This window comes from Atractosteus spatula, chromosome 6 (assembly GCF_055471065.1).
Source record: "Atractosteus spatula isolate fAtrSpa1 chromosome 6, fAtrSpa1.hap1, whole genome shotgun sequence".
In the NCBI taxonomy this organism is placed as follows: domain Eukaryota; kingdom Metazoa; phylum Chordata; class Actinopteri; order Semionotiformes; family Lepisosteidae; genus Atractosteus; species Atractosteus spatula.
In genome coordinates this window covers 13,760,976-13,788,947 of record NC_142711.1, presented here as the reverse complement: position 1 = coordinate 13,788,947, position 27,972 = coordinate 13,760,976, and the positions used below count along the sequence as shown (strand labels likewise).

Sequence of the window (27,972 nt, the reverse complement as noted above, 5' to 3'; positions counted from 1 at the left end):
TAACTCGATGAATGACCCACAAAAACACAAAAACCAACAAGCACCGAGAGGTCACGTGAGCGGCGGCGGCGGCGGCGGCTCGGTGCAGTGGTGACGCGCGCGCCAGGTGACTGTGATGTCACGGATTTGTGTGGTTCTGGATTCGGCTGGACAAGATGGCGGCCTCCACAGGTTTGTGTGAGAATCTGGGCTATTTTAGAGACAAAAAATGCGATTATTCTTACTCGCGGGGTGGGCGCGCAGACGCGAGCAGGTCGGGGGGAAACGCGTAATTTGACTTAAGCGGGAAGAGGGACGAAGTCGAGCGAGGGGGAGAGAGTTGCGTTACTGCGGGATTTCTGCTTGTCGAACAAGAGAGGAAGGAAGGTCTGTCGATGCACAGTCACTCATCATGCTGTGAATGTTGATCAGAACTGGGGGGGGGGGATCGGTATTGGGGAAGGTTGTAGGCCCGATTGGCGTAGCAATGCAGGGAAGAGGACTGAGCAAAACATATATAATTCGTGTTTCACTGGGTATTTCCTTCAGAATCTCCACGCGTGCATGCCCGTGTGTGCTCTGCTGCGGGCTCTTGTGTTTTGTTCAGGAAGTAGCATTTCCTCGGGCCTGACGCTGAAACGTATATTGCCGAATAAGTATTTTAACGAGGGCGTGTGTCCAGATTTCCCCTAACCACGGTAACGCCAACCGTGAGAGCAGAACTGTCTTTAAATGACGAATACAGGGCGTCTTTGACGTGTGTGTTAGTGATTTCGAGTTAAAACTGGCTATTCCCGTGGCAGTTGTATTTGCTTTAGGCCTGGCCGAAATCATTCATTTTTTAAAAAAAGGAACAAGATAACACGCTACCTCTCCTGCAAAAAACAACACATTCAATAGGAGCAAGAGACAGATGAGACGATTTTATTCTCCGCGGACAGCAAGAAACTCAGAAATGGTACAGGAAGTGTTGCGTTCTGCATTCAGTGTGGGTGTGCCTGCGAGGGTTAAGGTTGTTCGGTGTTCGTAGAGTTAATGTGAGCATATTTTGCCACTGACGTGCTTCGGTAAAAGATTCGATTGTTTTGCAACCTTGGAAGTGCTACAGAAATAAATCCCCTTTTAATTAGATCCGTGAGCCCGATGATACTTGGAATGCGTGCGCGAAATGGTGCATCCAATTTAAATAGTCTTATGTAATTGATTTATTAGCGACAGGTGAGAAGGTGCACCTTAAATTCCTGTGATTGGTATGCGTTTGATTCCACTTACACTGATCCGTGCAGCCCAGTGTTACATAAAAGCAATTTTACTCATACTTTTCAGTGATGAATGACTGTCGAAACAAGATGTTGCCCCCCCCCCCCCTTAGAGAAATCTGTTTTCGGAAACACTGCATGGATACGTAACATAGAAGTGCACTGCACAAGAGCAAAGGAGATGTTTTTATTTCGTTCTGAAAGTCAATGTAGTCCCCTCAGCAGATAAACATAATCAAAATGTCGTTAAAGTAACAGTAAACACTGCGGTGCTTTGAGCTATGCGCCTATCATGTAAAAAACGCAGCCCTTTTAAAAGTCTTGTATACATTATTCTTGTACTCATCATGAAGAGTTAAAGTGGTATGGATATTGCATAAAGTAGTGCAAAAAAGGTTATTCTAGCCTTTAACAGTATTAAAGCACTTTGCAGAACAGAGAAACCATCCATTCCTGAGTGAATACTGAATAAATAAAACGGTTACAACTGACTTCACACATTCTTGCTTTTTTGGTGGTTCAGTCATCCCGCTAGACATTTTGGTCTGTCGGGGTAATATCCACAGAATTATGGGCGTTCTGTGCCCCGAGTTGCAGAATTGTTTATTTCCAAGTAGCGCTGCGCTCAGGTGAAACGGAAGACAGGAGTTCACAAAGCTAGATCTGTCTAGTTTTGTATCGCATGTTGAAGATGTTTGGTTTATGTTCGAAAGTATTGATGGCTACGTGCATGCATTACAGAGATGCTAGCAGGTGGGTAGGTGGAGGTCATCAAGCAAAGATGCTCTGCTACATATAATTAGCAGGCGTTATTCGAATTTATCTAAGTGTTTTATCTTTGAGTTTCTTAAGTTGTTTGGACATTAGTACCAGTGAGCGGTATGCACTTAAGATTTGTCAAGGTCAATTAGAGAGTCTGCATTAACAAGCCAGGACTACTGCTTTCTACTTTCTAATCGTCTAAAAATAGCAGTTCCTTATATGAGCTTCTCAGATTCTCTACGTTCAGGTAGAGGGTTGCAACATTCTCGTTTCAGCATGCATCTACAACTGTGTTCTTTTCAAGGGGCAGTCTTTAGAGGACTTCCTTCAGTTCCCACAAACTCGTAACGTGAATATCAGAGCCCTTTTTATACTGCAGTAGTGCATGTGAAGACAAGATCAGGGTTTGGTCTTTTATGTTCAGATTGAGGAAAACACTTTTTTAAAATGAAAAGCAAGTGTATTGAGACACTTTGGCCACATTTATTTGCCTTTAGCTTTGAGAATTGCGGTAAACTGTTTATTCTTAACTTTTGCACTTCACAGGAAATGTGGGAAATGTCAAATTTGCTTAGGCTGCACACACATGATTGATCATGGTTTTGCAAGGTGTAAATGTATTTTCGGAGAGATGAGACGCAGGTTAAGGGAGAGAGTGACACACCTTAAGAAAACTGTTTTCAAGGCAGGGTTAGATCAAGATAGCCAAACGCAAGCTTCCAGAGGGCCACCTTGGTCCTTAGTTTCTATTATAAGTGCATTTCAGTTTCCAGTAGCTGTACAATAATTTGTCTAATAGACAGAATAATTCTGCAGATGGGTTAATGTATTGTTAGAAACATGACCTGTGCATTAGATGTCGACTTTTTTTGTGTGCATATTTTACAAATGAGAGGAACCCATATGGTTGTTTGATTCACAAGCCTTACAGGTTTCGTGACAGAAACCAGGGTATTGCCTTCAGCAACATGACTGGGCAGATTTTTCCATAGACCTCACAACACCTGGAGTGAAGAAGTTACTCCTGCTTTTGTTTTTTTCCCATTTTTTTAACACTTTTTGATATATAGTGTCCTCTGGTCCATCTTTTTAACCAAAATTGAACACTGTTTTAAATGAGGTCCTTCTAGTTCATTTGACAATTTTAGTGCAGCGTCCCTGGATTTAAATTCTGCACTTGTACACGGTGTGTCCAAATGTTCTGTTTGCCTTTTTTATTGCTTCCCCATCTTGTCTACGAGATGAAAATGATGTGTCAGCATAATCACCTCACTCTATTTCAGTCTCAGTGTTTCCCATTTTATATTTGCAGTTTATGCTACCTGCATGTAAAACTGCACTAGTTGGTATTGAATATCTGCCAGGTTACTTGAATTTTGTCTGAATCTTTCGGTGTTCTTTGGAGCTTTTAAGATTTGCTAGTTTCTAATTGTTAACTGATCCCCCTGATTTGGTACAATCTGTGAACTTGGCTTGAAGGTTACTCACTATCATGGAATCTTGATACTGAAAGACAGTGGACAATTGGCTATTGACCTGCAGACGCTGGAAAATGGCTATAAAAGATTCTTCAAAAGATTAAATGTCCCAGTTTTTAGTGTAGTGTTTGTTTTTTAGGAAACGTAAGATTATTATAGTGTCAAATCTGCCAGGAAGGGACACAAGTGTATCTTGTCATTCCAGGCAGTGACTAGGGGGGCAACTGTAAATCCAAAGGCAACAGCTGGAGATCTCCTACACAAACTGACAACTTAAAGATGAAAAGTAGTGAACACTGCCATTTAATGCTGCCTATAGGACAGTTGCACTAATGGTCAGGTTGCAAGGGAGACCCCTCTTCTGAAGTGCTTCACAATAAAGGCAACTTGAATTTGACAGACTACATCTGAATGACAGTGGAAACCATGCCTTATGGTCAGACAAAATGAAGATATTTTTGGACATGCTTGGCATTGAAAAGATGAAGTTCATGTTGGGAACATACTCAAGCCCTCTGTGAAATCTCAAGGCAGGCACGTAATGTTCTGGGGCGGTTTTCCATCTGTGGAAACCCCAGCATGTAGAGGAGGAGATTTTGGTCAAACACCTGGTGCTGTTCTCAGCAGACCGTCTCGATCCCCAGACATCAGTCCAGATGAACGGTTGTGGGTCGAAGCTCAAGAAGGCAGTTCTTATATAGAAACAGAGGATCTAGACCTAGAGCAACCTGGAGGAATGGTCATGATTTCTGACTCAAAAGTGCCAGAACCTCACAGCACACTGCAGAAGATACTTGCTGGTATCATCCCTGTCAGAGGAGGCTTTACACAATTCTGAGTACAGCAATTTCAGTAAAAGTCACCGTTGTGTTTTTGGGGCCTAAATTATTTATGACAGTTAGGAGTTCTCTGTGCAGAACCATGAAGATTACAGTATAACACTTTTAGATTTTTAAACCAAGCCACTTTATCCAGTCTGTAAATATTTCTGTTATGTTTTTTTTTGTTCTTTAGATGGATGATTACATCTGGCACCTTATGTTCCATCACCTGCATTTTAAGAATGAAATGTTTTCACAGCTTCATAAATTCATCATTCTGTTTATTTCTAGGTGCTTGCTTTATAAAATAGAACTACGAGAACATTTTGAACTTGTCAAGGACTGAAATTTGTTTCCCATTATTTAAATTTTAATGTTTTAGAAGATTATGTAGGCTGTTTTGTACAGGATTTTGATTACTCCTGTCCCCTTTTTAATGCTAATAATCTAAAATTTAGTTTAAAAGTCAATGCAAAAGTGTTTCGATGCATTTTATTTTGTGCCATTTATAGTAGCATTAATTTTGTTGAATTTCAACTTTTATAGCTGTATGATGTTTAAATGCATAAATGAACTGGATTACAACATTTTATTCTTCAAAAGGTTAGAGAATAAACCTTGTCAAGAGTGAAACTGATATTCGTATTAAGGTAAACAAGGATATGTACACCAGCTGGTCTGTAAATCATGTGTCATTGTCTTCAATGCACATCCGCAGGTTATCTCAGGTCTGTAATAAAGTTGAATAGTAATGTTTGTCAAATATGGTCAATACAGTGTGTAGCTGTATCAGCATGGGAGTTGCAAAGGAACAGGCAGAGGTTATTTACACACTGAAAAGTAACGTTTTTACTTTTTAACATGGAAGTTGCCAGTACATGTTCCATTGTGATAGAACCGGTGATAGGCAAGCCACGAAATTCATTCCTAACAGTAGATAATGTAAAATGTGTTTCTTTCTCTGGTGCTTAAAACATTCTCACATTTCTTCAATTATTACAGGCTAGTCTATCAACTCAGTGGTTGAAAGCATTTAATTTATGGAGTGCCAATACAATGAATTTAGCTTGTAGTACTGTGAAGATAATAGATAACACTTTGTAGCATTCCTTTTACTGCTTTAAAGTTTTAATTTCACTATTTCATGCAGCACTCGCATTTCCTGCATTTTTAATGTAAAATTGCTGAAGCCTTGCACTTTTGCTGTTTGCTTTTTTGTTAGTTGTTAGTTTAGTTAGTTCACCTTATTTAAAAATTCATGTAATTGACTGCAGTGCTGTGATGATGGCATAGTGTCTCAGTGCAGTTAGTCTTGCACTGTAATGCTGTCTCTTGCAAGTCAGTTATATGACAAACCAGTGAAGTAGTAGGAAATGGAAAATAGTTTTAATCAGAACTTCATCAGCAGGTGTAACACTGATGCCATTTTTTTTCATTTACTTACCGAGTTGTGCATTTATAAATTTGCTGTTTTAGAGGAATAATTTTCTGCATTGTATTATTGGTATCTGTTGTCAGGCTTGCATTCTTCATTTTCGTCTTGTAGTATTTAAGTGGATGTATTGTTGTATTGTTTCTGTAGGAGTCAAAGTTCCTCGTAATTTCCGCTTGTTGGAAGAGCTTGAAGAGGGACAGAAAGGAGTAGGAGATGGTACTGTCAGCTGGGGTCTTGAAGATGATGAAGACATGACACTCACAAGATGGACAGGCATGATCATTGGACCGGCAAGGGTAAGTGTTGAAGAGTTAGAACACTGAGAGATTTAATTTCATTTAAAGTTTGCAGATATATTCAAAATAGATAATCTTGAATTATCCAGCACCTTAAGCAGGGTCATGTAAGAGCTTGACATACACATAATGGACAAAAAATGGAGACACTTTATAGGGCTTTGCGTTACCATGTACAGCTTGCGTGTCAACCAGCGTCAGGAATTCTGCAGGGTGGATGCAGCACCATTGTTTCACAAGAAAAACTACTCATGCCTCGTTGCTGGAGGTGGGTATTGTTTGAGCATATCTCATTAATCCTTAATTGTGTTCGGATCTGATGCCTGAGAAATCGCGCTCCTCAAACCACTGGGAAACCAAATGTGCGCTGTGGATGGGAGCATATTCATCCTGGAAAACACCCCTCCCAGCAGGAAAGAAGCTGCAATATGGGATGGAGATGATCACTCAGGAATATTAAGCAGTGATTAGTATTGACCTTGACTTCTAAGAGAATGAGCGCACCCAAACCATGGAATTATGGAGCCACCAGAACCGTTCTCTGTTTGATCCAAGCACTCGGGACTGTAGAGTACTTTAGGTACATCGGCACTTGGCACCATACGTCCATTCTTCTGTCCTGTGGTATCTCGTTCGAGTTCTTCTGTGGACTGTTTTTCATTAAACTGTTTGCTCGCATCTCAGATTGAAATTTGCAGTAAATTGATATGCAGTTGCTTGCCTGTTTTATTTTCAATTCAAGCTTTATTATCCCTGGGGGAAATTAGTTTTTCAGGCACAGTGCAATACAACACAGATAGACAAACATTGCCAACAAAGAAGACAGTACTGTAGTGTTTCAGGAGTTAAGAGAGTTACTTAACATTGTTTGAGAGTGCGCTTTTAATTCAGGCACAGCTATCACGAGCCCGGAGTATGCACTTCTGCCTGCTGTTGCCCTTTGCTGATTTTGTCATTTTGGAGTTTCATGCTGACATAATTTCAGTGACTGCTGTTTGTGAAACATCAGCAAGTTGAGCTGTCTTGGATACTAAAATTTCTTACAAACGTGCCTCAGCAATCACCCCTCTTTTAAATCCACCAAAATCTTTTTTTGTAAACATGCCAGTCATATTTACAGTCAACCTGGTTATCGAACATGCTCACTTGGGCATTGTTTTTTATTTTTAATTGTTTTTCCAAAAAATGATCTATTTGTTTTTCCACTTAAATATTGTTGGTTACAAGACCTTATTAAAGGTGAAAAAAGGTCTGACTTGATTTGTCTTAATTTCAGCCTTTAAATCAACAAAATCTGAAATTTCAATAAGAGTGTAAATTTAGATCACTTTATTGGCCAGATACAATTTCTTGTATTAGGAATATGTCTTTTCACATACCCCAACTTGCTCTCCATGAGACACACAGACAGGGAGAGAAGCTTGGGGTCAGAGCGCAGGGTCAGTCATTTACACGGCGCCCCTGGAGCAGTTGGGGTGAAGGGCCTTGCTCAGGGGCCCAACGGAGTAGGATTCCTCTGCCGGCCGTGGGATACGAACCGGCAACCTTCCAGGCACAGGCGCAGATCCTGAGCCACAGAGCCACCACACCGCCCCTAAACGGAGATGTTACTGCCCGGTTTCGAACTGGGGACTTTTCGGATGTGAGGCGAACATGATAACCATTACACTACGGAAACTTGTGTAAACTTTTGATATCCACTCTACTTGTCCGATACCTGTCTTTTACACAGGCGTTTCCATTGTTTGGTCTCCTAACTGTGTCTCATACTGTAGCAGAATGTATTAAGAGGCGGCTTTTTGATTCCTGTGCACATGAAGATTCCTGGAGGTCAATAATAAGGGCCTCTGTTTTTTTTAAGCAATCAAAAGGACATAGGACAGTAAGTCAACTAGTTGGCTTTGAAGTGACTTTGAGTTACCTCACGGCATTGTTGAAATTGAGATCAGGTTTGTAATTACCACCTAGAACACAATTGAAACCTCCAGATGTGGACTCCTTAATTGTAAATGGCCTGTGGTGGAGTTGTGTGCTGTTGCACAGAAAGCTGCATTGTGGTTTATTAGAACTACGTGAAAGGGATTGGCCAACACTGTTTATTTAGTTTTCATGTTCCATTCTTCATTATGTGGATGCCACTTGTTGAAGGGCTGCAATCAACTGATTGTAGTTGCTGATGGGTTGTACACTTACTTATAGCCATTCAGTTTGCAAGAAATGTCATTCTTTCACATTCTGTTAGTTTGATATTAGAAAAGGCTGATGTGTGAAATTATACTGTCTGGCTTTTGCGGTTGGGTACCATTTGCTGTTGTGAAAAAGGTTAAGTGGTTTTGAAGCCTGCATTTCCATCAAGTTTGTACTATTTTTGTATCTCTCTGCTGTAAAATGTTTCTTAAGAGCCATTTGAGGGGATTTTTTTTTTATTAGTGCAGGAAGAAATACTTGCCAAAGTTTTTTCCTTATACATTCATCTAGTTTGTTCAGGATTGTGCGTGAATGTGTTTTGACTGATCACCTATGTACAGAATGCTTGCTAATTAGCACAAAGTAGGCTGCCTGCATTCAGTAATTTGATTAATTACCTCTGAATTTTTCCTGCGTAAGGAAAGCTGACTTTACACCATTTCACCTTATATAGTAACAATGTATAAACCTATATTTCTTTTAAGTGGCTTCTAACCTGTGAAAGTGAGGTTCAGCCACAGGCATTGATTTTTGTCTGTTTCTAACTGGGACATTTTTGCTTGATTTGTGATTTTTCTCATAAATTGGAATAACTGCTGACAATATGCCCTTCATTACTTCATTACTGGGAATAGCAGGTATGCCAGATGACCAAAAAAAACAAGGGACCAAAGTCTGCAGTGGCACCTCTTGCAGGCCCAGTATATTGTGTCATAAGGTGTGCAGGCATCTGGGAAATGGAGGCTTTGTGAGCCACACCAGCAGGAAAGCTGAGAGCATGACAGTCATGTGGTGGCTCAGTGGAAGGAAAATCACCAGTACTGATTCTCCTCATGACAGACCGACTGTAATTAGACCAGACAGAGATCCCTTGGGTAGAGTTCCTTTATTGTGGTAGTTTATACTGATAGAAACAGCTAGTCATAGAAAAAAAAATGATTTGACTTTAATACAGTTTGTCAGCTTGTTTTTGTTTCAGTGCATATCTGGTTTGCAATAATTATATATAGCGCCTTTAACAGCAATAAGCAAAGTGCTTCAAAACCTTAAAAAATAAGCAGTTAATTTAATTTGCTAATGACGTAGTCAGTTTTAAATTTTCTAAGCACAACAATTATACTTTGTCTTACCTTCCAAAACATAACTACTAGCTCGGAGAGCAAGCAGAATTTGCATATGGATTACTAGGACCAAAAATGAAAAATGTTTTCGTTAAGCATTTTCTTTTAAGAAAAGCACATAATTAACAACAGGTGTGGGTCCCCTTGTTTGTAAAATGATTTCAGTGTTAGACCACACACCTGTTTTTTAATGCAATTATTAATAGCCATTTTTGGTCTTGCCATTTTCCTTGGGCTGTTTTCCAGGCTAGTTTGGCATGATACAAGTTGCAATCAAATGCTTGAATGAGATGTTGATAGGAACAGACAATACAGCTGAGCTTATGATGGAACATGAGACAAAATTCATTGTTGTTAATTGAAAAGACTGAAAGATTGATCTGTTATGGTAAAATTTAATTTGCCAATTTCAGGACAAGGCCATCAAAACGTTTGTGGGTGAGAAAACAAAGTTATAGAGCAATCAAAACAAATGGTTTATCATCACCAAAACTGTATCATCAAGAAAACTTCTGAAGGAACAAGAAATTAGCAAATCTGCTCATCTGTGATTTATATCATTCATGTTAAACTGGAGTTTATAAAGTATATAAGCTGGAAGTAGGTACTCTGCCAAATTAGTTTTTAAATGAAGAAGGCATTTCAGAAGTATTGGGAGAGGTCAGGTTTGTGATTTACATTTTTTGTCACAAAAAGATTGCCCTTTTTACTATTAATTGTTTTAATTAACGCAAGCTTACAAGTGCATGGTATTTTAGGAATAACGGTAAAATAATCTTACAAAATGCTGCCTTTTGTGCATATAGAAGATATTTTATAGTGTAATAGTCTAAAATATAGTATACTACAGAAGATAGTAAGTCCACAATAATTGCTTACTAAAATCACAATGTCAGGTTTTTGAGATTTGGTAAGATTTTCAAATTTTAGAGACTGATAAAGGCTCGGGAGAATTTTCTAATGTTTAGACAGTTTGAAATGCTACAACAAGAGTATACTTGGTAGTGTATTTTGTAAAGCAGTTTGCAGATTTTATTAGTGGAAACATTTTGCACACATTTGCAATACTGCATGTAAGCAGTTTCTTATGAAAATCTCCACCAGTCTGTGGGTGTTAGCTGTCCAGCTGTATAGCAAAGCAAGTAATGCAACACAGGTCCCATTGTAGGCTGCAGTATAATTTCTGGCATATATACTGCAGTTTGTCAATGTCACCAATAGCATAAATTATTTTAAACAATTATTACTAAGCGTGTAAAATTTAAAGGCAGTATTTTGATTGTGTTGTTTAAGTACTTTATCTGTGAGCAACAGTCACTGCACTTAAGAAATAAAACTTGGTGATTTGATATTTTTTAATATTAAGACATCTACACTAGGTCAAATATCATTAAATGAGTGACTGAGGATGGATACCAGTCAGCCTCTTCTACCGTAAATGCTACTGTACACATCCAGAAATACTTGTATCCTCTCAAAAGCTGAGTTTGTTTTCTGAACAAACAGATGAAAATTAGGAATCCAGCCTGCTTTTTCTGCTGTAAACATGTTGAGGGTGGATTCTGGAAAGATTGCAGAAAATACCCAACAAAACATTCAAGGCAACATGCCACATCATCACAGTGCTGCCCTCCATTAAGTTCAGTTGCCACTGGAATCAATGGCTGTAAGAGGAAAAAAAAACTCTAATTTCAGTAAGATCAGTCCTTATGAAGTTATAGTAAACATTGCTACATAAAAGCAAAAAAGTTTTCATTGTTAACTTACTTATGCAAAAATAGTCCTATATTGGAGATCTATTTAAATTTCAGCTGCTTGGTTTTCAGATAACACTTAAACCTGATCTGTATTTTGTAGTATAAAAGTAGCCTTTTGGGCTCATGGATGTGTAGAAAGGAATGAACAATAACAAGGAATACCTTACACGTGAGTCTCAATTAGATTTGATAGGTAAATGTGATGGATTAGCTTCTTTCAGCAGCTCTAAGCCAAGCTCATCACGTCTCCGAACCCAGCAAGACTGTATATGATCAGTACTGGGATGTGCAGCCTCCAAGACAAAACATGTTATGCTTTACATGGTTATAGTGGACCTGTAGGTGTCACTATTCTTTCCTGGAGCAGAATTTCAGAAAAACAATACCCCGGTATACGGACAGGGGTATTCTGCTATATACTGTACCTCTCTGATGAGATGAGATGAGAGGTTCTAACTGTTCGGTCATTGAAGATCACTTTTTGAAGCCTGGTTTTCTCGCTAAATTCCACTCTGGGCTTGAACAGTGTGGCCTGCTTTGGCAGTTCTCCCTTGATACATTTGATAAGCAATTTCTCACTTGTCTTTCAAATGTGTTGCGCAGAATGGCTGCTGTGCATCTCCCAGGTGGGTGGTGAATAAAGGGGGTCCCCTCCTACATGTAAAGCTCTTGGGATCTTTTTAGAATGAAAGGTGCTATATTAATGCAATTTATTATTACTATGTTAGAAGTGGCTTTGAGGTTGCTTGAACCGAAGCTTCAGTGGCCTTTTCAGTTTACAATTGGTTGAAGTTAGCTTCGGCTTTGATAAAGCTGGGGGTTATTTTGCCCCTTATCTTTGTATGACACATGATTGATGAGCCAGAGTCATATTGAGAAAAAAAAAACTTGACATTGACCTGTTGAGCAGGTATCGAAAAGATATCTGGTTAAGGTTATGTGCTCAAACAGGACGTACGCTAAAATAAATTTCAAATCCAAATGTTTTTGATGCTGTTTTGTTGGCTAAGAAAACACTGTTGTCATCTATAGTTTTTACATTGTGAGATGAGTATTTTTAACCATGCTGTATTAGTGTAACACTTTGCTTACTTGTGTAAGCTCATTGCAGTTTGCAACATATGATATTCTTGTTCTATGTGAATTAAAATGTGTTTCTTTGGGAACAGCTGTGCCTAAATCTCCCAATATTGTCTTTTTTTCTCTAGACTAACTATGAAAACAGAATATACAGTCTCAAAGTAGAGTGTGGACCTAAATATCCAGAAGTACCACCAACTGTTAGATTTGTAACAAAAATTAGTATGAATGGGATAAATAATTCCAATGGGACGGTAAGTGTACATTTCTTTATATTAGTAGAAAGCATAAATGTAAGATTCAATAAGTATTTGCAAGGAAACTGTTTGACTGGTCACATGTACAGTGGTGTGAAAAAGTGTTTGCCCCCTTCCTGATTTCTTATTTTTTTGCATGTTTGTCACACTGAAATGTTTCAGATCATCAAAAAAATTGAAATATTAGACAAAGATAATACAAGTAAACACAAAATGCAGTTTTTAAATGAAAGTTTTTATTATTAAGGGAAAAAAAAAATCCAAACCTACATGGCCCTGTGTGAAAAACTGATTGCCCCCCCCTGTTAAAACATAAATCAACTGTGGTTTATCACATCTTTGGAAAGCTGAGTTTAATTTCTCTAGCCACACCCAGGCCTGATTACTGCCACACCTGTTCTCAATCAAGAAATCACTTAAATAGGACCTTCCTGACAAAGTGAAGTAGACCAAAAGATCCTCAAAAGCTAGACATCATGCTGCGATCCAAAGAAATTCAGGAACAAATGAGAAACAGAGTAATTGAGATTTATCAGTCTGGAAAAGGTTATAAAGCCATTTCTAAAGCTTTGGGACTCCAGCGAACCACAGTGAGAGCCATTATCCACAAATGGCGAAAACATGGAACAGTGGTGAACCTTCCCAGGAGTGGCCGGCTGACCAAAATTACCCCAAGAGCGCAGCGACGACTCATCCAAGAGGTCACAAAAAAACCCACAACAACATCCAAAGAACTGCAGGCTTCACTTGCCTCAGTTAAGGTCAGTGTTCATGACTCCACCATAAGAAAGAGACTGGGCAAAAATGGCCTGCATGGCAGAGTTCCAAAAAGAACATAAAGGCTCGTCTCAGTTTTGCCAGAAAACATCTTGATGATCCCCAAGACTTTTGGGAAAATACTCTGTGGACTGATGAGACAAAAGTTGAACTTTTTGGAAGGTGTGTGTCCCATTACATCTGGCATAAAAGTAACACAGCATTTCAGAAAAGGAACATCATACCAACAGTAAAATATGGTGGTGGTAGTGTGATGGTCTGGGGCTGTTTTGCTGCTTCAGGACCTGGAAGACTTGCTGTGGTAAATGGAACCATGAATTCTGCTGTCTACCAAAAAATCCTGAAGGAGAATGTCCGGCCATCTGTTCGTGACCTCAAGCTGAAGCGCACTTGGGTTCTGCAGCAGGACAATGATCCAAAACAAACCAGCAAGTCCACCTCTGAATGGCTTAAGAAAAACAAAATGAAGACTTTGGAGTGGCCTAGTCAAAGTCCTGACCTGAATCCCATTGAGATGTTGTGTCATGACCTTAAAAAAGCGGTTAAGGCTTGAAAACCCTCCAATGTGGCTGAATTACAACAATTCTGCAAAGATGAGTGGGCCAAAATTCCTCCACAGCACTGTAAAAGACTCATTGCCAGTTATCGCAAACGCTTGATTGCAGTTGTTGCTGCTAAGGGTGGCCCAGCCAGTTATTAGGTTTAGGGGGCAATCACTTTTTCACACAGGGCCATGTAGGTTTGGATTTTTTTTCCCTTAATAATAAAAACCTTCATTTAAAAACTGCATTTTGTGTTTACTTGTGTTATGTTTGTCTAATATTTCAATTTGTTTGATGATCTGAAACATTTCAGTGTGACAAACATGCAAAAAAATAAGAAATCAGGAAGGGGGCAAACACTTTTTCACACCACTGTATATGGACAGATGCTGGGAAACTATTTTGCTTTTAGCAGTTTTACCTCATTGTGTTCAGCAGAGGATCTGCCAAAAGTACTGTTTAATTTGCTGTACTTGTGCATAGGGCTCTGTGCTACCTCATAGGCTGGAATAGGTCATGAAGACATTAAGACATTTTAAATGGTGAAAGTATGTAATACATATCTAAATTACTGACTTAAATATTGTAGTTAATGCATTGGCAATGCTCTGTTCATGTGTATTGCAACACAGTTGTCCATTAGTCTACCCTGGCTGACTATCCACTTTCATCAGTGTAAGAGTCTGTTCATGTAAAAGTAGTGGTGAAGGCAGCGCAGACACAGCCTGCTGTTACAGCAGCATCGACACTAGAGGCAGCCTGAAACCCAACGTCAAACATGCAGTTATATTGTAGCACCTGCAGTAGGTGCAAGTAGTTCACTTGTTTGTGTATGATTGTTTAATGCATGCATTGTAATATAGGAGGTCTCATGCTATAGTATATAATACTTGTCACTTTGAAGTGGAATGGATAAGCGACTACCTTTTACTTTGAAACTCAGAGGAAAAGATAAAAGAAACAGTTTAACAGAGTAAAACTCTGGAGGGGAAGAGGTGTCTGTTATTTGCTGAATGTCTGTTAAAGCATGAATGATGTTTTTTCAGCTGAATATCACACTATTATATGAAGACTATGTATACTATATGTGCTTTCTGAATCTTATTTTAAGATTCTTATTTTATCTTATCTTTTCACTTATTTTAAGTGTACTTTTTCATTTAGTTTTTTTATCTCTCTATCATATTTTCCATTGATATCCCAATCTGTCTGCTTCTTTTATGAAGCAAGGGAAAGTACCTTTGATAAACAGGAGAGATTTAACTAGATTAGTAGAGATTAATTTAAATTTAAATTCTATTGTAAAATCACTCAACTAATTTGACGTTTTTGAAGCATTTCATTTGGCGATTGATATTCTCTTCTTTCCATTGCAGGTGGATGCTCGTAGCATACCAATTCTAGCTAAATGGCAAAATTCCTATAGCATTAAAGTTGTTCTTCAAGAGCTGCGGCGTCTAATGATGTCCAAAGAGAATATGAAGCTTCCACAGCCGCCAGAAGGACAGACCTACAGCAATTAATTCTAATAGATTCTTACGACCCTCTGTCTTAAACCTTATTCTCCTAAAATGTCTTGTAAATTTTCACAATGCTTACCACCCACACAATGAAATTCATCGGCAGATGCAGGATTGGGACATTTCTGTTAGTCAAGTAAAAACAAAATGTTGGCCCATTATGTGAGGCACGGTTTAAAATAATAATAAAAAAAAGAATAGAACTGCACAAAATTATTTTCTTCTTTATTCAAGACACTGTTTTGGATCATAAGCTTGAATTGTGAAAGTTGGGCTTTTTATTTTGGAGAGAAGCATGACACAAAAAGGTCAGGTTATTGCAGAGCTATATGTTAAGTTAAAAATACTGGTCTCAATAAGAAAAATAGGATGTGTATATAATGGCATGCTTTAAAAAACCCATCTTATTAAAAGAGCTGCAATTAAGTTCTATGTTAGTGAAATCTAGCAGGTACACTGACTCATGTTGCAAATTTTGTTCATGAATATTAGTTCCAAGTGTGGGTGTAGACTACTAGTAGTGTCACAGAGTGTTAAGGGTTGTTTTTGATACCTGTATTTATGACAAAAACCGATCATTTCTGTAAAGCAGCTCTTATATGTGACATGTAACAGACATTGCAGATATTTGTTTACAGTCTTTGTTCTACTAAAAAAAAATAAACTTGCATTTAACTTTTAGTGAAAAAAATAAGACAATAGGTGTATGGAAATGTGATTTTCTGAGATTAAAACCAGTCTCTGAGATTTAAGTATGGACTTTTCCTTTTTTCCCTTCAAAACAGGTTTAAACAGTTTATATTTCTTTTAGAAAGAGGCTTGCAAAATAATTTTGCATTGCACAAAGGGGAGTCAATTCAGCTACAAAGCTTTAGAGCCATTTGATCCGGTACTGTAGATATCTAAATCTTTAAACGTTTAACTCCAGGTAGGTGGGCAATCTGTAACAAATATAAACAATTTTAAATGAGTATTTGTGCACAGGCATTACCATTAGCCAGGAGAAAATAATATGTGAGTTTCAAGTTAGGAAATTTGTTGTCTAGTAAGAGAAACCCTTTTTCTAAAACAGAACAAAAATGTTTTCAAGGACCTATAAAAACTGCTGTTTTGTTGTCTTTATGTGCTGTTAACAATTTTAACATCTTGAGGACTTTTGGCATTTTCTGTTTAATGATGAAAATCACTGTCTCTGAAAAAAGGCAAGAGAGAGATCGTAGTAAATGTTTGAAGAAATGCTGTTTTCCCCTGCTTCCATGGCTAATGTTAGGTAATCATTTATTGACTTATTGTTTGAAATGCCTGGGCAAATATGACTATACATTACAGTTTGATACGTCTTAGCGATATTGTTCCCCCTGTTGAGTGAATCACTAAACCAGTGAGGTGCCTGGAATCCTTGAAACAATGGTCATTGCTCTTGAATCCTGGGGAGGAAAATAAAGCTTTCTGTAGTTACTGAAACCAGTAATAGTTTTTTTTTAAAAGACAACGTGCCATAAATTCACTGAGCTTTGGAATGTGAAAAAGAGGTTAAAGCACACCATCAAACCAGATTAGGTGGGTGTCAATTTAATGATTTCCATGTAATGTTGGCATTTAACTTCATGTTGGTTGAGTCACCCCATTTTCATCATTTCTGGGAGAGAGCATTATAACAACCACAATTCCTAAATTAGCTTTAAAGTTCTACCTTTTGGTTTTTATTTTGAATTTTATATTTGCTTTTTAATGCCGGGATTAGAATTTTAATAGTATTACATTTTATTTGTGTTCCTGTGCAGTGTATCACAATTTTAACTTTGGGGCCAAATTAATTTCAAATAAATTGTTCAAAATCTTTTCTCATCCTTACCAAGGCTCTGAATGTGCACTTTGAGTCTGTGTTTTTTTTTTTATTGCTACCCAGTAGTAAATGATTAAATGGTTGATAACTCACATTTTTTAGTAGATTTGTAAAATTATTTTGCAGTCCAAAATTTCCCCCAATTTTAATCGACTCTGATTACCTTGTGTCGACACAGCATTATTGCTCTTTTTTGAGAGACATACAGTGCCTGGTATTAATTATGTGGATCTCACTAGCAGTGGGGCAGTTCTCCAGCTGCAGGCAAGTCACTGGGATCACTGTTGTGTGATATACAGCACTATTATATAATAACCTGGGGATATTTGGCTCAAACAGTGGTAGATCTCCGCTAAGGGAATTGTTTGTGGTCGATTAATGACATCAACCCCCACAGTTCAGCTGTGGAACCCTGGGATATCGAGCATTCCGACAGCATTTTCTGGGTCAGCTGCTCAGGGGCTCCTGTTGTTCTCATCCTCTGCTTGTAGAAGGACATGCGAGCTTGTGTGAACGGTGGGATTCAAAACCCTCTTTACCAAAGCTCTTGGGAGAGCGACCACAAAATGCAGCTGAATTGGAGCTTCTTCAGTGACTGCTTTAACGATGCAAAGTCTCCCGGGTTCTTTGCTCGACCGCCTCAAAAATGTCTGGACAGAAATAAGACTTTGCTTGCTACGTAAGTACTTTGGGCTAACCATCTGAAGTTGAAAAGTACCTCTATGCAACATAATGTATTAGAAAAAAGATATTTATAAGTGCTGTGTGCCTGTTCTACATTTATATTGAATCTAAGGAGGGATGGTGACTTTGAGGCATTCCGTCATGATCCCACGAATAGTAGCTTTGCCCCTTAGGCCAAGCACAAACACCAAATTACTGTATTACTTGTATGAAGCAGGATTCCCGCAACAGCACATCATCATTAGGTTATTAAGCTGTCTCACAACTAGACCCAGCACTGGGAATAATTTTCACCCAAATTGTTGTTGAACAGTCTTGAGGTGATATTAGACAGTGCCTAGTCTAATTTTATAAGCTAGACATAAAATGCTGAGACCACCAGAATGACAATTTTTTTAAATAGTTTTCAGATATCATTGTGTTGACTTGGCTGTGCAGTCTTATAACTACAAATGGAGTTTTGTAAGGAACACACACTCCTGCCCACACCATCACACTCAGGCATTACATGCATCGACTGCTCTGTTGTACACTATCAGCATACAGTTCTGCACATCTGCACACTCGCTGTCACACTTGGCTATGCAGAACCTTCCTTCATAACTGAAGAGGATGTAGTTCTGCTGGGAAGTCTACCTGAGATGTTACTCTGACTTGAAGTGATGAAAGGGAATGTCTCATAGTAAGTAGGGTGTATTTTTTCTTGATTTACACCAGGCTTAACATTCAGCAGGGTAAATCAGCTCATCACCAGGACCCAATCAGTACTCATTTAGTGCTAACGAACAATGATAGAGCACCAGCTTCCTCCCACAATCCAAAGACATGCTGGCAGATTAATTGGCTTCTGGGAAAGTTTTCCCTGGTGTGACTGAGTTTTTCTGTCTGTCTGTCTGTGCCTGTGTGAGCCCTGTGATGGACTGGCATCCTGTCCAGGGTATACCCTGCCTTGTGCCCATTGCTAGCTGGGATAAGCTCCGGCTCCCCTGAGACCCTGACCCTGTACTGTTGGAAAGTGGATGAATGGACCAATGACAGGATAAGTCCAGTATGACAAGAGGAGAAGACCGTTTTTCCCTTTGGAGTCCTCTGCAGGTGAGTAGGAGAACAAGGGGGCAGATAAAAGTAAGCAAATGAAAATATGTAGGGAGCGGTTAAAGAGATGGAAATTTGGGAGACTTGGCAAGGAAAGGTGTTAATAAAATAAACACATTTATATTCATTTTCACCTAGTCATTTAATGACTACTTTTATCACCCATCAGGAGACAAATGCATGTTGTGAATTAAGACTAAGAATATTCATATGATTGGGTACAAACATTCACAGGTTAAAATATTTGATAAAGGTTTGGGTTATGTTAATGAAATTGTTTTAAATTTAAAATAGAGGTAAATATTCTTTTAGAGATTTAGAGGTTTGTATTTTGTCCTGCTGCTTTGCTCAACATGTTGATGTGTTGAAGGTTTTACAATATACAAGGTGTCTCTTGCGGTGGGTAATTCTCTGGAAGTTAATTACCATCCTGAATACACTCTTGGAGAACGTTTTTTGATATCTCTGTTCTCTACAGCCCTAATGTAAAACCGATAAACTGGTGAGCTGGACTTGTGCTTTTACAGTTGAGGTTTGTAGTGAAGTCGCCACATCTGGGGTAGCAAACCTAGAATTGTTAATGCACTCTTAATTCTGCTATAATAGTTTTATGTATAAAATTAAAGACTTTTTTAGAATTTGTCCTTCTGTTCAGAAAGCCCCTTGCCAGGATACAGTTCTGCTCTGCCACTTTGTATGTGATGACGAAAATGACTGGCAAATCTCCAAAAACCTGTTCCCTTTCTGCTAATGTTTTTGCAGTCCCACCTAAAACAACGTTAGGGGAGAAATAATTGACACATTCTGGGAAATCTAACATGGCACAACTAAGTACATCCCTACTATTCTGTCATCCCCTGACATTTTAAAGGGGTTAACATCACTGTGGAGATCACATTCAAAACCCATTGTTTGGTCTGATTTATGTTGTTTAAGTTGAGTTCAGAGTCATTATGATGTTAAAAACAGCCCTTCGTCTTTTCTTTCTTGTCTTAAGGTATTGAATGATGATGATTATCCCTTTGCAAATGTACCCCATTTACTCAGCAGCTCTTCCCACCTCACTTGTGTCTCACTGGCATCTCTCTAGTTTCCTTGTTATATGGAAGTATTTGACGAGGAATTAAAGTTGGCTGTTAACTCAAGGTTTCGGAAAGTAAACCTTTACTCTCTGCCTTCTCAAGGAAATTGACCCCTTTCTGCCTTGGCCATTTCAATCTGTGGAGCTACCAATTTGTCTGCATCTGTTAATTGTACCCTTTGTGAAAGTGCCTCTTCTCACAATTTCCTTCAGAGTGCCAATGTGTGTGAAAAGATAATTAATTGTACAAAATCATCATAGATTATGTGCTAGCAATAATCTAGAAAATCGACATAAACTGTGCTAGTTATAATCTAGAAATTGGACAAAGACTGCGCTAGTTATTATCTAGAAAACTGACAAAGTTCATTCATTTTCCTTCTTAGAGCAATGGTATTGCTTTGAATAATGTGTTATTACTAGGAATGATTTCAAAAAGCCCTGATCCTTTCTAACACGAGTGTACACAAAGTTGTGTAACATACTTTTTCTTTTATTTTGCCATTTAGCTATATGTTTACTTTCTGTAAAACTTTTCACTTGTTTGGGTATGCAGTATGTGCATATACAGTAGTATAAATTGCATAGCCCTTGCCTCCTGTTAATGGAATGTTTGTTCTTAGACTGAAAAATATGTTAATAAGCATGTTTGGTATTTTCTGTGAAGCATATATCCCAATAGAGCATAATAGGCTTTTTTTTGTTTCGTGAACTTCTAAAAAGGAACTGAAATTCTTTGCTTTTCTGGGCAGTATACAAACCCAGTGTAGTTAAAAGGTCAAAGTCTATAAAGAGACATTTTTTTGTAGTTTAATTGTCTCACTGATTATGTGCATTGAAAAGATAATACACTGTGCATTCCATTCCAACTTTTAGTGTTGTAATGTCTTACTCTGCTTCAGATACTCACATTCTTGGATTCTCAATGACAAAAGAAAGCTAGTCAGGTTTTAGGGTAAATCTGAATTTTTAAATGTTGCTCAAAAACCCTGTCTTCCAAAAAATATACAGCATTGGGTGAATCGGGTGAACAAAGACATTAAAATAGAAAACGGACAAAGATGGTGCCCGTGACAATCTAGAAATCTGACAAAGACAATGCTGGCAATAAGCCAGAAATGAGACAAAGACAGTGCTGGTGATAAACTGGAAAACTGACATAGACCATGCTACTGGTAATCTAGGAATATAACATGTAGAAATACAATACTGTTTCTTCATGCCTCTGTCCTGAGCAAAGGGGAATGGAAAATATTATGTTATGCCCCATGTTGTCATCACTATTTAAACATAAACATTTAAAACGTAAAGTAGATTTTACTTTTGCCTCATTTTGTAAATCAAAGACAGTCAGGCATTCTTGATAGTTTTTGCTGTTTAATATTTAAGCAGCTCATACATCAGGTACTGATTCAGTTAGTTAAAAAGGTTACTAGAAATGCGTCGGGATTTTTGTTGTCAAAGCTTGGATTGTGTTGTCAACCAAAAATATTGGCTTGGATTGTGTTGTCAACCAAAAAAATCCCATTAATCTTTAGGGAATGTTGCCATTTTTTATTTTAACTTAAACCAACTCAGAATACCCTAATACAATTATCTTTCCGCCTTAAGCACTAACTACAGAAACTACAGGGTTTCATATTTCAAATAGTGAAGTTACAGTACAGAACAAAAACAGAGATGGCATAGAAAACATATTAAACCTCTGTGGTATCAAATTCTCAAAATTAAATTAGTCTTTGATGAAGTCATTTGTATCCCCCCCCCAAAGAGTTTTGTATTTTTGTCTTTAAATATTACAAAATTCACTAGAAATAAAAATATGGATGTTGCAATAATTAAACTTCACATTCTTTTGACCGTTTCTCCTTCATTTAACAGACATGTAAGTCTTCTTGTTGCAGAACCTTGGCATTTTCTCAGCTTTGCACCCTAACTCTGTCCTTACTCAGCGACTGAGGAAGGAAGCTTTGAGCTCTTTGTAAGAAAAGAGAAGACTATAATGGCTTTGTGCATGGATAGACTGTCACTTAGATTTGTTTTTTTTCAAATAGTGCTCTTACTTCCTGATTGTTTGCTGATTATTTATAGTAGTTCTGCAGATGCATTATTACTTTTCCATCATAAGTTTCATATGGTTTTGTTTTATTTTGTCTGTCATTTATTTTGTATTGCTGGGATCCACTTAAAGAGTTGTGGTACGAATGAGAAAATCTGGACTGTGATTCATGCAAATGCTGCACAGTGTTTGCTTCTAATGCCTTTAGAAGCACTGTGCTGTTTCTAACTTCTATGCTGATCTGCCAGGGCAGACTGTATACTACAGCATTATCCTCACTTTATTCTGTATTCATCTCTAATAACAAGTAGTTTGGAATGATTCTTCCTCTCTTTGTCATTCACCATAGGTACGTGGAACTAGAGCACTTGATTCTAAGAGCATATGCTGACTAGAGCATAAGTTGACAACAGCTACTCAACAATCATGGAATTAATCGGGCCGGACTGGCGAGCGTTTTGCATCTCCCCAAATATCACAGTAAGTAAAGCACATGAAAAAAGAATTAGCCTTCTGGGCCCTAAGTGAATTTTAAATTCCACACACATTTCTAGAACATCCACAAGGTGTCATCACTGGACCTTTATGATTTTCTCTGAGTCATGCAATGTCAATTCACACCACAGATCATTTATTTCTCTATAATGTAACTTCACATATTTTTGTACCATAGTAATCTGTGCCCCCAGGTGTTATTAGAAAAGGTCTCATGAAAGATTTTGAATTGTGCTGTGTGAGACTTGCTTTGCAGATCTGAAGGTCAGTCAGTATTTCTGGTACAAGGCCCTCTTGCCCTTCAGTGACCCACAGGGCTCCAGACTGAGCTGAGTGGAGTAATCTGTCCTCTGTTCTAAGTCATTCAGTGTTTCTGCAGAGATGTGTGTAGTATGGTACTCCTGAAAATGTTCAAAAGCTAGCATTGAGCACTGGTACCTCAAATATGGCAATATAGCTGATTCAAGTTCAAGTTCAAGTTTATTGTCATTATACTCATACACAGGTATGTGGTATAACGAAATGCTATTTACTGTAGTTACTGTAGCTCTCAGATGGTAAGTAGTACAAAAAACAACCGTACAATTCAATAAGAAAAGAAAGACAGAGACAACAGGCAATGTGCAAAACAACAACGGATAATGTGCAAAACAACATCAGTTGTGCAAAATCATACTGTACGTCAACAGAATGAAATAAAATTATGGAGAGCGAACTTCTTGACATGTGAGGTAGAGGTAGATTTCAATGTGTGTTTGAGTTCTGACTAAGAGAGAAGGCAGTGTAAGGGTTCAGATCGTAGGTGAGAGAGGCTGGGAGTTTAATAGTTTGATAGCGTGGGGGTAAAAACTGTCTCTGAGTCTGGTAGTCCAGGCCCGAATGCTCCAGATGGTAGATGGGTTGAACAGTCTGTAGCTGGGGTGTGTGGGTCTTTGATGATGCTTAGAGCTTTCCTCAAGCACTGTCTGTCATAAATCTCCTGGATGGATGGGAGGGCAGCCCCAGTGATGGACTGGGCAGTTTTCACCTCACACTGTAGGGCTTTGCGGTTTGCAATACTGCAGTTGCCATACCACACTGTGATGAAACCTGTCAGTGTGCTTTCTGTAGTGCATCTGTAAAAGAGTGTGCTAGCAATGGCATTTTAAATTCTTTTGAAACCATTCTATTTAAAGAACTTGAGTAAAATTACTGATTTTAATAATTGTGTGGAAACCACGAAACCACAAAATTCAGGTGAACTGAAACAAGTGTGACTAATTTATAAAAAGGCATTTGGAAATGTAAGCAATGTTAGACTGGGCAACAAATGAGTACAAGCCTCTGTTATTAAATAATACTCTTGCTGCTACTTTGTTCACTCTAATGCCACGAAGCAGACCTCTGTGCTGAAACTAGCTTGATCTTTCATTTTTTCTTAAACATCACCTTTGGCATAGGTATGCATAAGATTCTCATTTAGTCATTGAACTAAATAACATTGTTTCACTGAGGAAATTAGAGGGGACTTTTTCTAAGTAAAGAATGCATGTCAAGCCATTATTATTATAATAATACCTGTTATCGTCTTTAATTTCATAAAGAGGGCCAGCCACTGTAAACTAAACTTTAAAAACAACCCCAAACAAAATAAAGTTTAGTAACCTGCTAACAGGTACAGATAATTTTCACATAATGCTTTGGCCAAACAGGGATGCTATAAGTAAACCAGAGGTTGAATGCACTAATAATGCAGTGGTAGTAACAATAGTCCTTTATCAAACCAGTTTGCAAATTCTCATTTTTAAAGATATATTCGGGTATATTCGGGTACATCACTGTCCAAACATATATTTTGCCGATATTATATAAAGCATAAAGCATTTGCCGATAATATGTAAAGCATATATTTTGCAGATATTTCTTGTATGCATTTGATAAGAGTACCTTAAAATCCAACCATCCATTTTCTAACCACCCAGAAATCACTAGTATGTTTTTAGACTGTGGGAGGAAACCCACACATACCTGTACATGATGAGAACATACAAATTCCACACAGATAGCCCCAGGATATTAGCCCATGTCCCCAGTGCTGTGAGGCAGTAAATGCTAATCTCTGTGCCACTGTGCATTCCACACACCTTAAACTACCGAAGTCAATTCGTCTTGAAGCTAAATTGCTGAGACTTCAAAGTATTAAGTAAATAAACTAAAACTCATTAGAAAAATCTTTTTGGGTACTTTTACAGTAACTGTGACTGGAGGCAGTCTGTCTCAACATATATATATATACAGAAATACACACAAAATATCAGTCATTGAAATGACGTTCAGGAAGGTTTTGTGTAAATAGAGTTCAGCCGGTGCACCATTGAAATAACAATAAAAGTTTACAATGAAGCCAAATGAACTCAAATTCCAAGAAAGGTTAACGCACCAGATAAACAAAGACTGCCACATTAAGTGCAAACCTGCTGTTATTCATTTAGCACTTTTCTGAAGAAAAGGGACACCTTATAACATGTTCCCCTAGTTTGCAAAGGTTTTATTAATGCTTTGTATGTTAGATTTTTTTCTGTTGCTCCTTGCAGCTGCTTTTGTCTTAAAAACTCTTTTCCAGGTAGCAGGCAATCCATTTCAGAATAATAAAGAAGCATATAATGACCAGCTTAGAACAAAGCAGCAGAATGTTAGCAAAGAGAGTAATGTGTTCTAATTGTGTTAAGTTCCCATTTCATCAGCATCCAGCCAGGCTGTGAATTTCTTTAAATGAAAGAAATGGAAAGAACCCTTTCAATCCAGAGCCAGCTTAAGGCAAAACACTCCTTACATATAAAATCAAGAACAAAGAAAGTAAGAACAAAACATTCACAATTTAAATAGCTTTATCAGAAAAATACTTCTGTATAACTTAATGTATGTAACGTGTTGACAGGACTGGCTCCCATCCAAAATTAAGAAAACATTCCATGTTAGATGACCACCACATTTCGTCACCATAAGAGTGAATATAGTTGCACAGATTGGATGATGCTTTGCAGATACATAAGAACGTAAAAACGTCACAAGGAATCTATTGTGCCCACATCGGTTGGTCACTAGTAGCTAGCTGTTTACTGATCCAAGTATATCATTCTGCCCTTTACTGAAAGATCCAACTGAATCCATTTCAACAGCATGGAACTATTTTCCTAAGGACTGTATATGACAAAAATGTTTCGCAAAGTTGCACAGACTATGTACAAGGGAAGAGTAACAAAGTCAGCTCCAGACGCACCACCCAGAAATAAACTAAGGAAGCTCTGACACTTTCTTTTCAGTCTCTGTAACATCAGTTATTTCCCTGCTTTTTCAGTTTCAGTTTCAGCCCAACTCCCTGGTGCTACACCTGTACCACCATGTGACAGATTAATCCATGCAGGTCTGTAACTGACTCCAGTTCATTCCCATGAAGGTCTATAGCTAAACACCACTGATGGTCTTCAGTCAGGTTGCCTGTGGCAAGCAAACATTATGAATTCCTTATTCCTTAAAAAAAATCCTTACACTTGTGTGCACACCAGTGTGCAGCCCCACCTGGATGATACGACAGCAGCCACACACCAGCTATCAGTGCCACTGAAGACTGTTTAAGCCTCTATTGTGTAAATACAATACAATTCACATGTGCTGAATTAGTTAATTAATTGGATAATTGGTGAAACGTTGGGAGTCACATTCCCACATTAATCTAGAATAATGTGCTATATAAAGGAATTTATGGTGATAGATGGTACTGGTTTGTTAGAGTAGGTATTTGCCTTTGTATATCGAAGAGCTTTAGCATAAAACCTCCGTGCCCAGTATTTTCTTTCTTGCTCATGTCTCACAAGCTATCTGAGGAGAGGTAGATCTGTCATATTGCCATCAATCACTGTGGAGTTTTGTAAAAGCTAGACACTCCTTCTCACACTACTACACTAAGACCTCCCCAGTGATTGGACTGGTGTATGCAAGTTACTGTATATTTCTGCACATCTGCCCCACACTCACTGATGTCCATGAGGGTGGTGTACACAAAACTTTGATTCAACTCTAAAGACGACTGCCAAAGAGTTCTGTTGAGGTGATTTGCTCCAGCATCTTACATATCGATGGCACAAAGATGTTAATTTCTTGATACGAGGGTTCGTGGTTTTTCTTTCTTGTTTTTTAGACCAGACTCGACATTCAACAAGTGAAATCGCCTCATCACCTGTGCCCAATCCACTTGCTCACTGATGAGGTGAGGGTGCTTTAGTGCTGATACAACAAAGTCACTTGAGTGTCACAGTCAGTTATGATCAATACATTTAAATGACACCTAAAATATTTAATTAATATGGAAAATCCATTAACATTATATTTCTAAACATATACAGAAATAGAGAGACAACTTTGAAAACATGTCTGTAATTCATCAAAATGTTTCATTGTTGCATCTGTGTGAAAATGTTTGAAAGACACTTTATAGGTAAACATTTTTTTCACACTCTTTGATAAAAACAGATTTACACATTTCAGGTTGAATAGCATCACTGGATGTGCTGCACTAAAATGTAAAATTAAGGCAGCTCCAATTTAGAGCAATTTTCCTATAGGGACTATTATGCGTTTATCTCATTGATTAGTCACTCATTTCCAGGGAGAAGGTACTGTAGCTGATCTCATTATTTGCTTAGAATTTTTTTCTCTGGGATAGTATAGCTAAGGTTTATTAACTCTCTCTTCAGTGTCAGAATTGCTGTGCTCCTGTCTGTAGCTTCTCAGAGGGGTTCCTGCCTGGATAATGTATATATAATTTACTGGACATTCATTACATGACAAAAACCTTGAGTAAGCTAATATTGAGTTTATCAGGTCTTTTCTCCATAATCTGTCTTTGTCAATGCAGCACACTTTACCTTTCATTGAAATAGGAGTTAGTTGTGTAAATGCAACCTCCATCACTAAAATTTCATTTCTTTTATTTTTAGATAATCGTTGTTTCTAATTTCATAAGTTTAACTCTTATCTTAAATAGAAAGCATTGATATTCTACATTTTTTTTATTTTAAATGTGTTATGTGGAAAAGTGGAGACTCTGTCATATACTTCTGCATTTCCCTTCTGTCTGACCTTTCTGGCTTTAAAGCATAGGCTCCATTATACAAGTAAAAACAAATGGCATCCTGCCGATATCTGCTAATATTCCCTGTATGGTAAGTGCATTTACAATGATACTAAAGTATTTTAAATGCTAGTTGCAAACTGAGTATAGGTTCAAATCTTGCAATACTCAATTAACCTAAACATTTCACTTACATTGAAAGGTGCTGCAACATTCTAAATTAAATTCATACGACTCTTTGGGGTCACAGTAAGCCAGCAGCATTAATGCAGCAAAGTAAAAAATCAACAATATCTAGATTCATTGCACCAGCAGTTTGACTTTATCATAT

At 38.0% G+C, this 27,972-nt stretch overlaps 1 protein-coding gene across 1 annotated transcript; it reads left to right on the top strand.

The window, feature by feature from the left end:
• Positions 1–100: 100 nt before the first annotated feature.
• Positions 101–16,735, top strand: ube2v2 (ubiquitin-conjugating enzyme E2 variant 2). The gene is made up of 4 exons (XM_088918564.1): positions 101–171; positions 5,882–6,030; positions 12,304–12,429; positions 15,128–16,735. The coding sequence occupies exons 1-4, from the start codon at positions 156–158 to the stop codon at positions 15,272–15,274; spliced, it is 438 nt and encodes a 145-aa protein (XP_088774690.1). The 5' UTR covers positions 101–155; the 3' UTR covers positions 15,275–16,735.
• Positions 16,736–27,972: the final 11,237 nt, after the last annotated feature.

Bases quoted from the DNA above. Each gene is read 5' to 3' on its own strand.
- ube2v2 (XM_088918564.1), top strand. The intron at 6,031-12,303 runs GTAAGTGTTGAA...TTTTTTCTCTAG, and splicing joins TGATCATTGGACCGGCAAGG to ACTAACTATGAAAACAGAAT. The intron at 12,430-15,127 runs GTAAGTGTACAT...TTTCCATTGCAG, and splicing joins TAAATAATTCCAATGGGACG to GTGGATGCTCGTAGCATACC.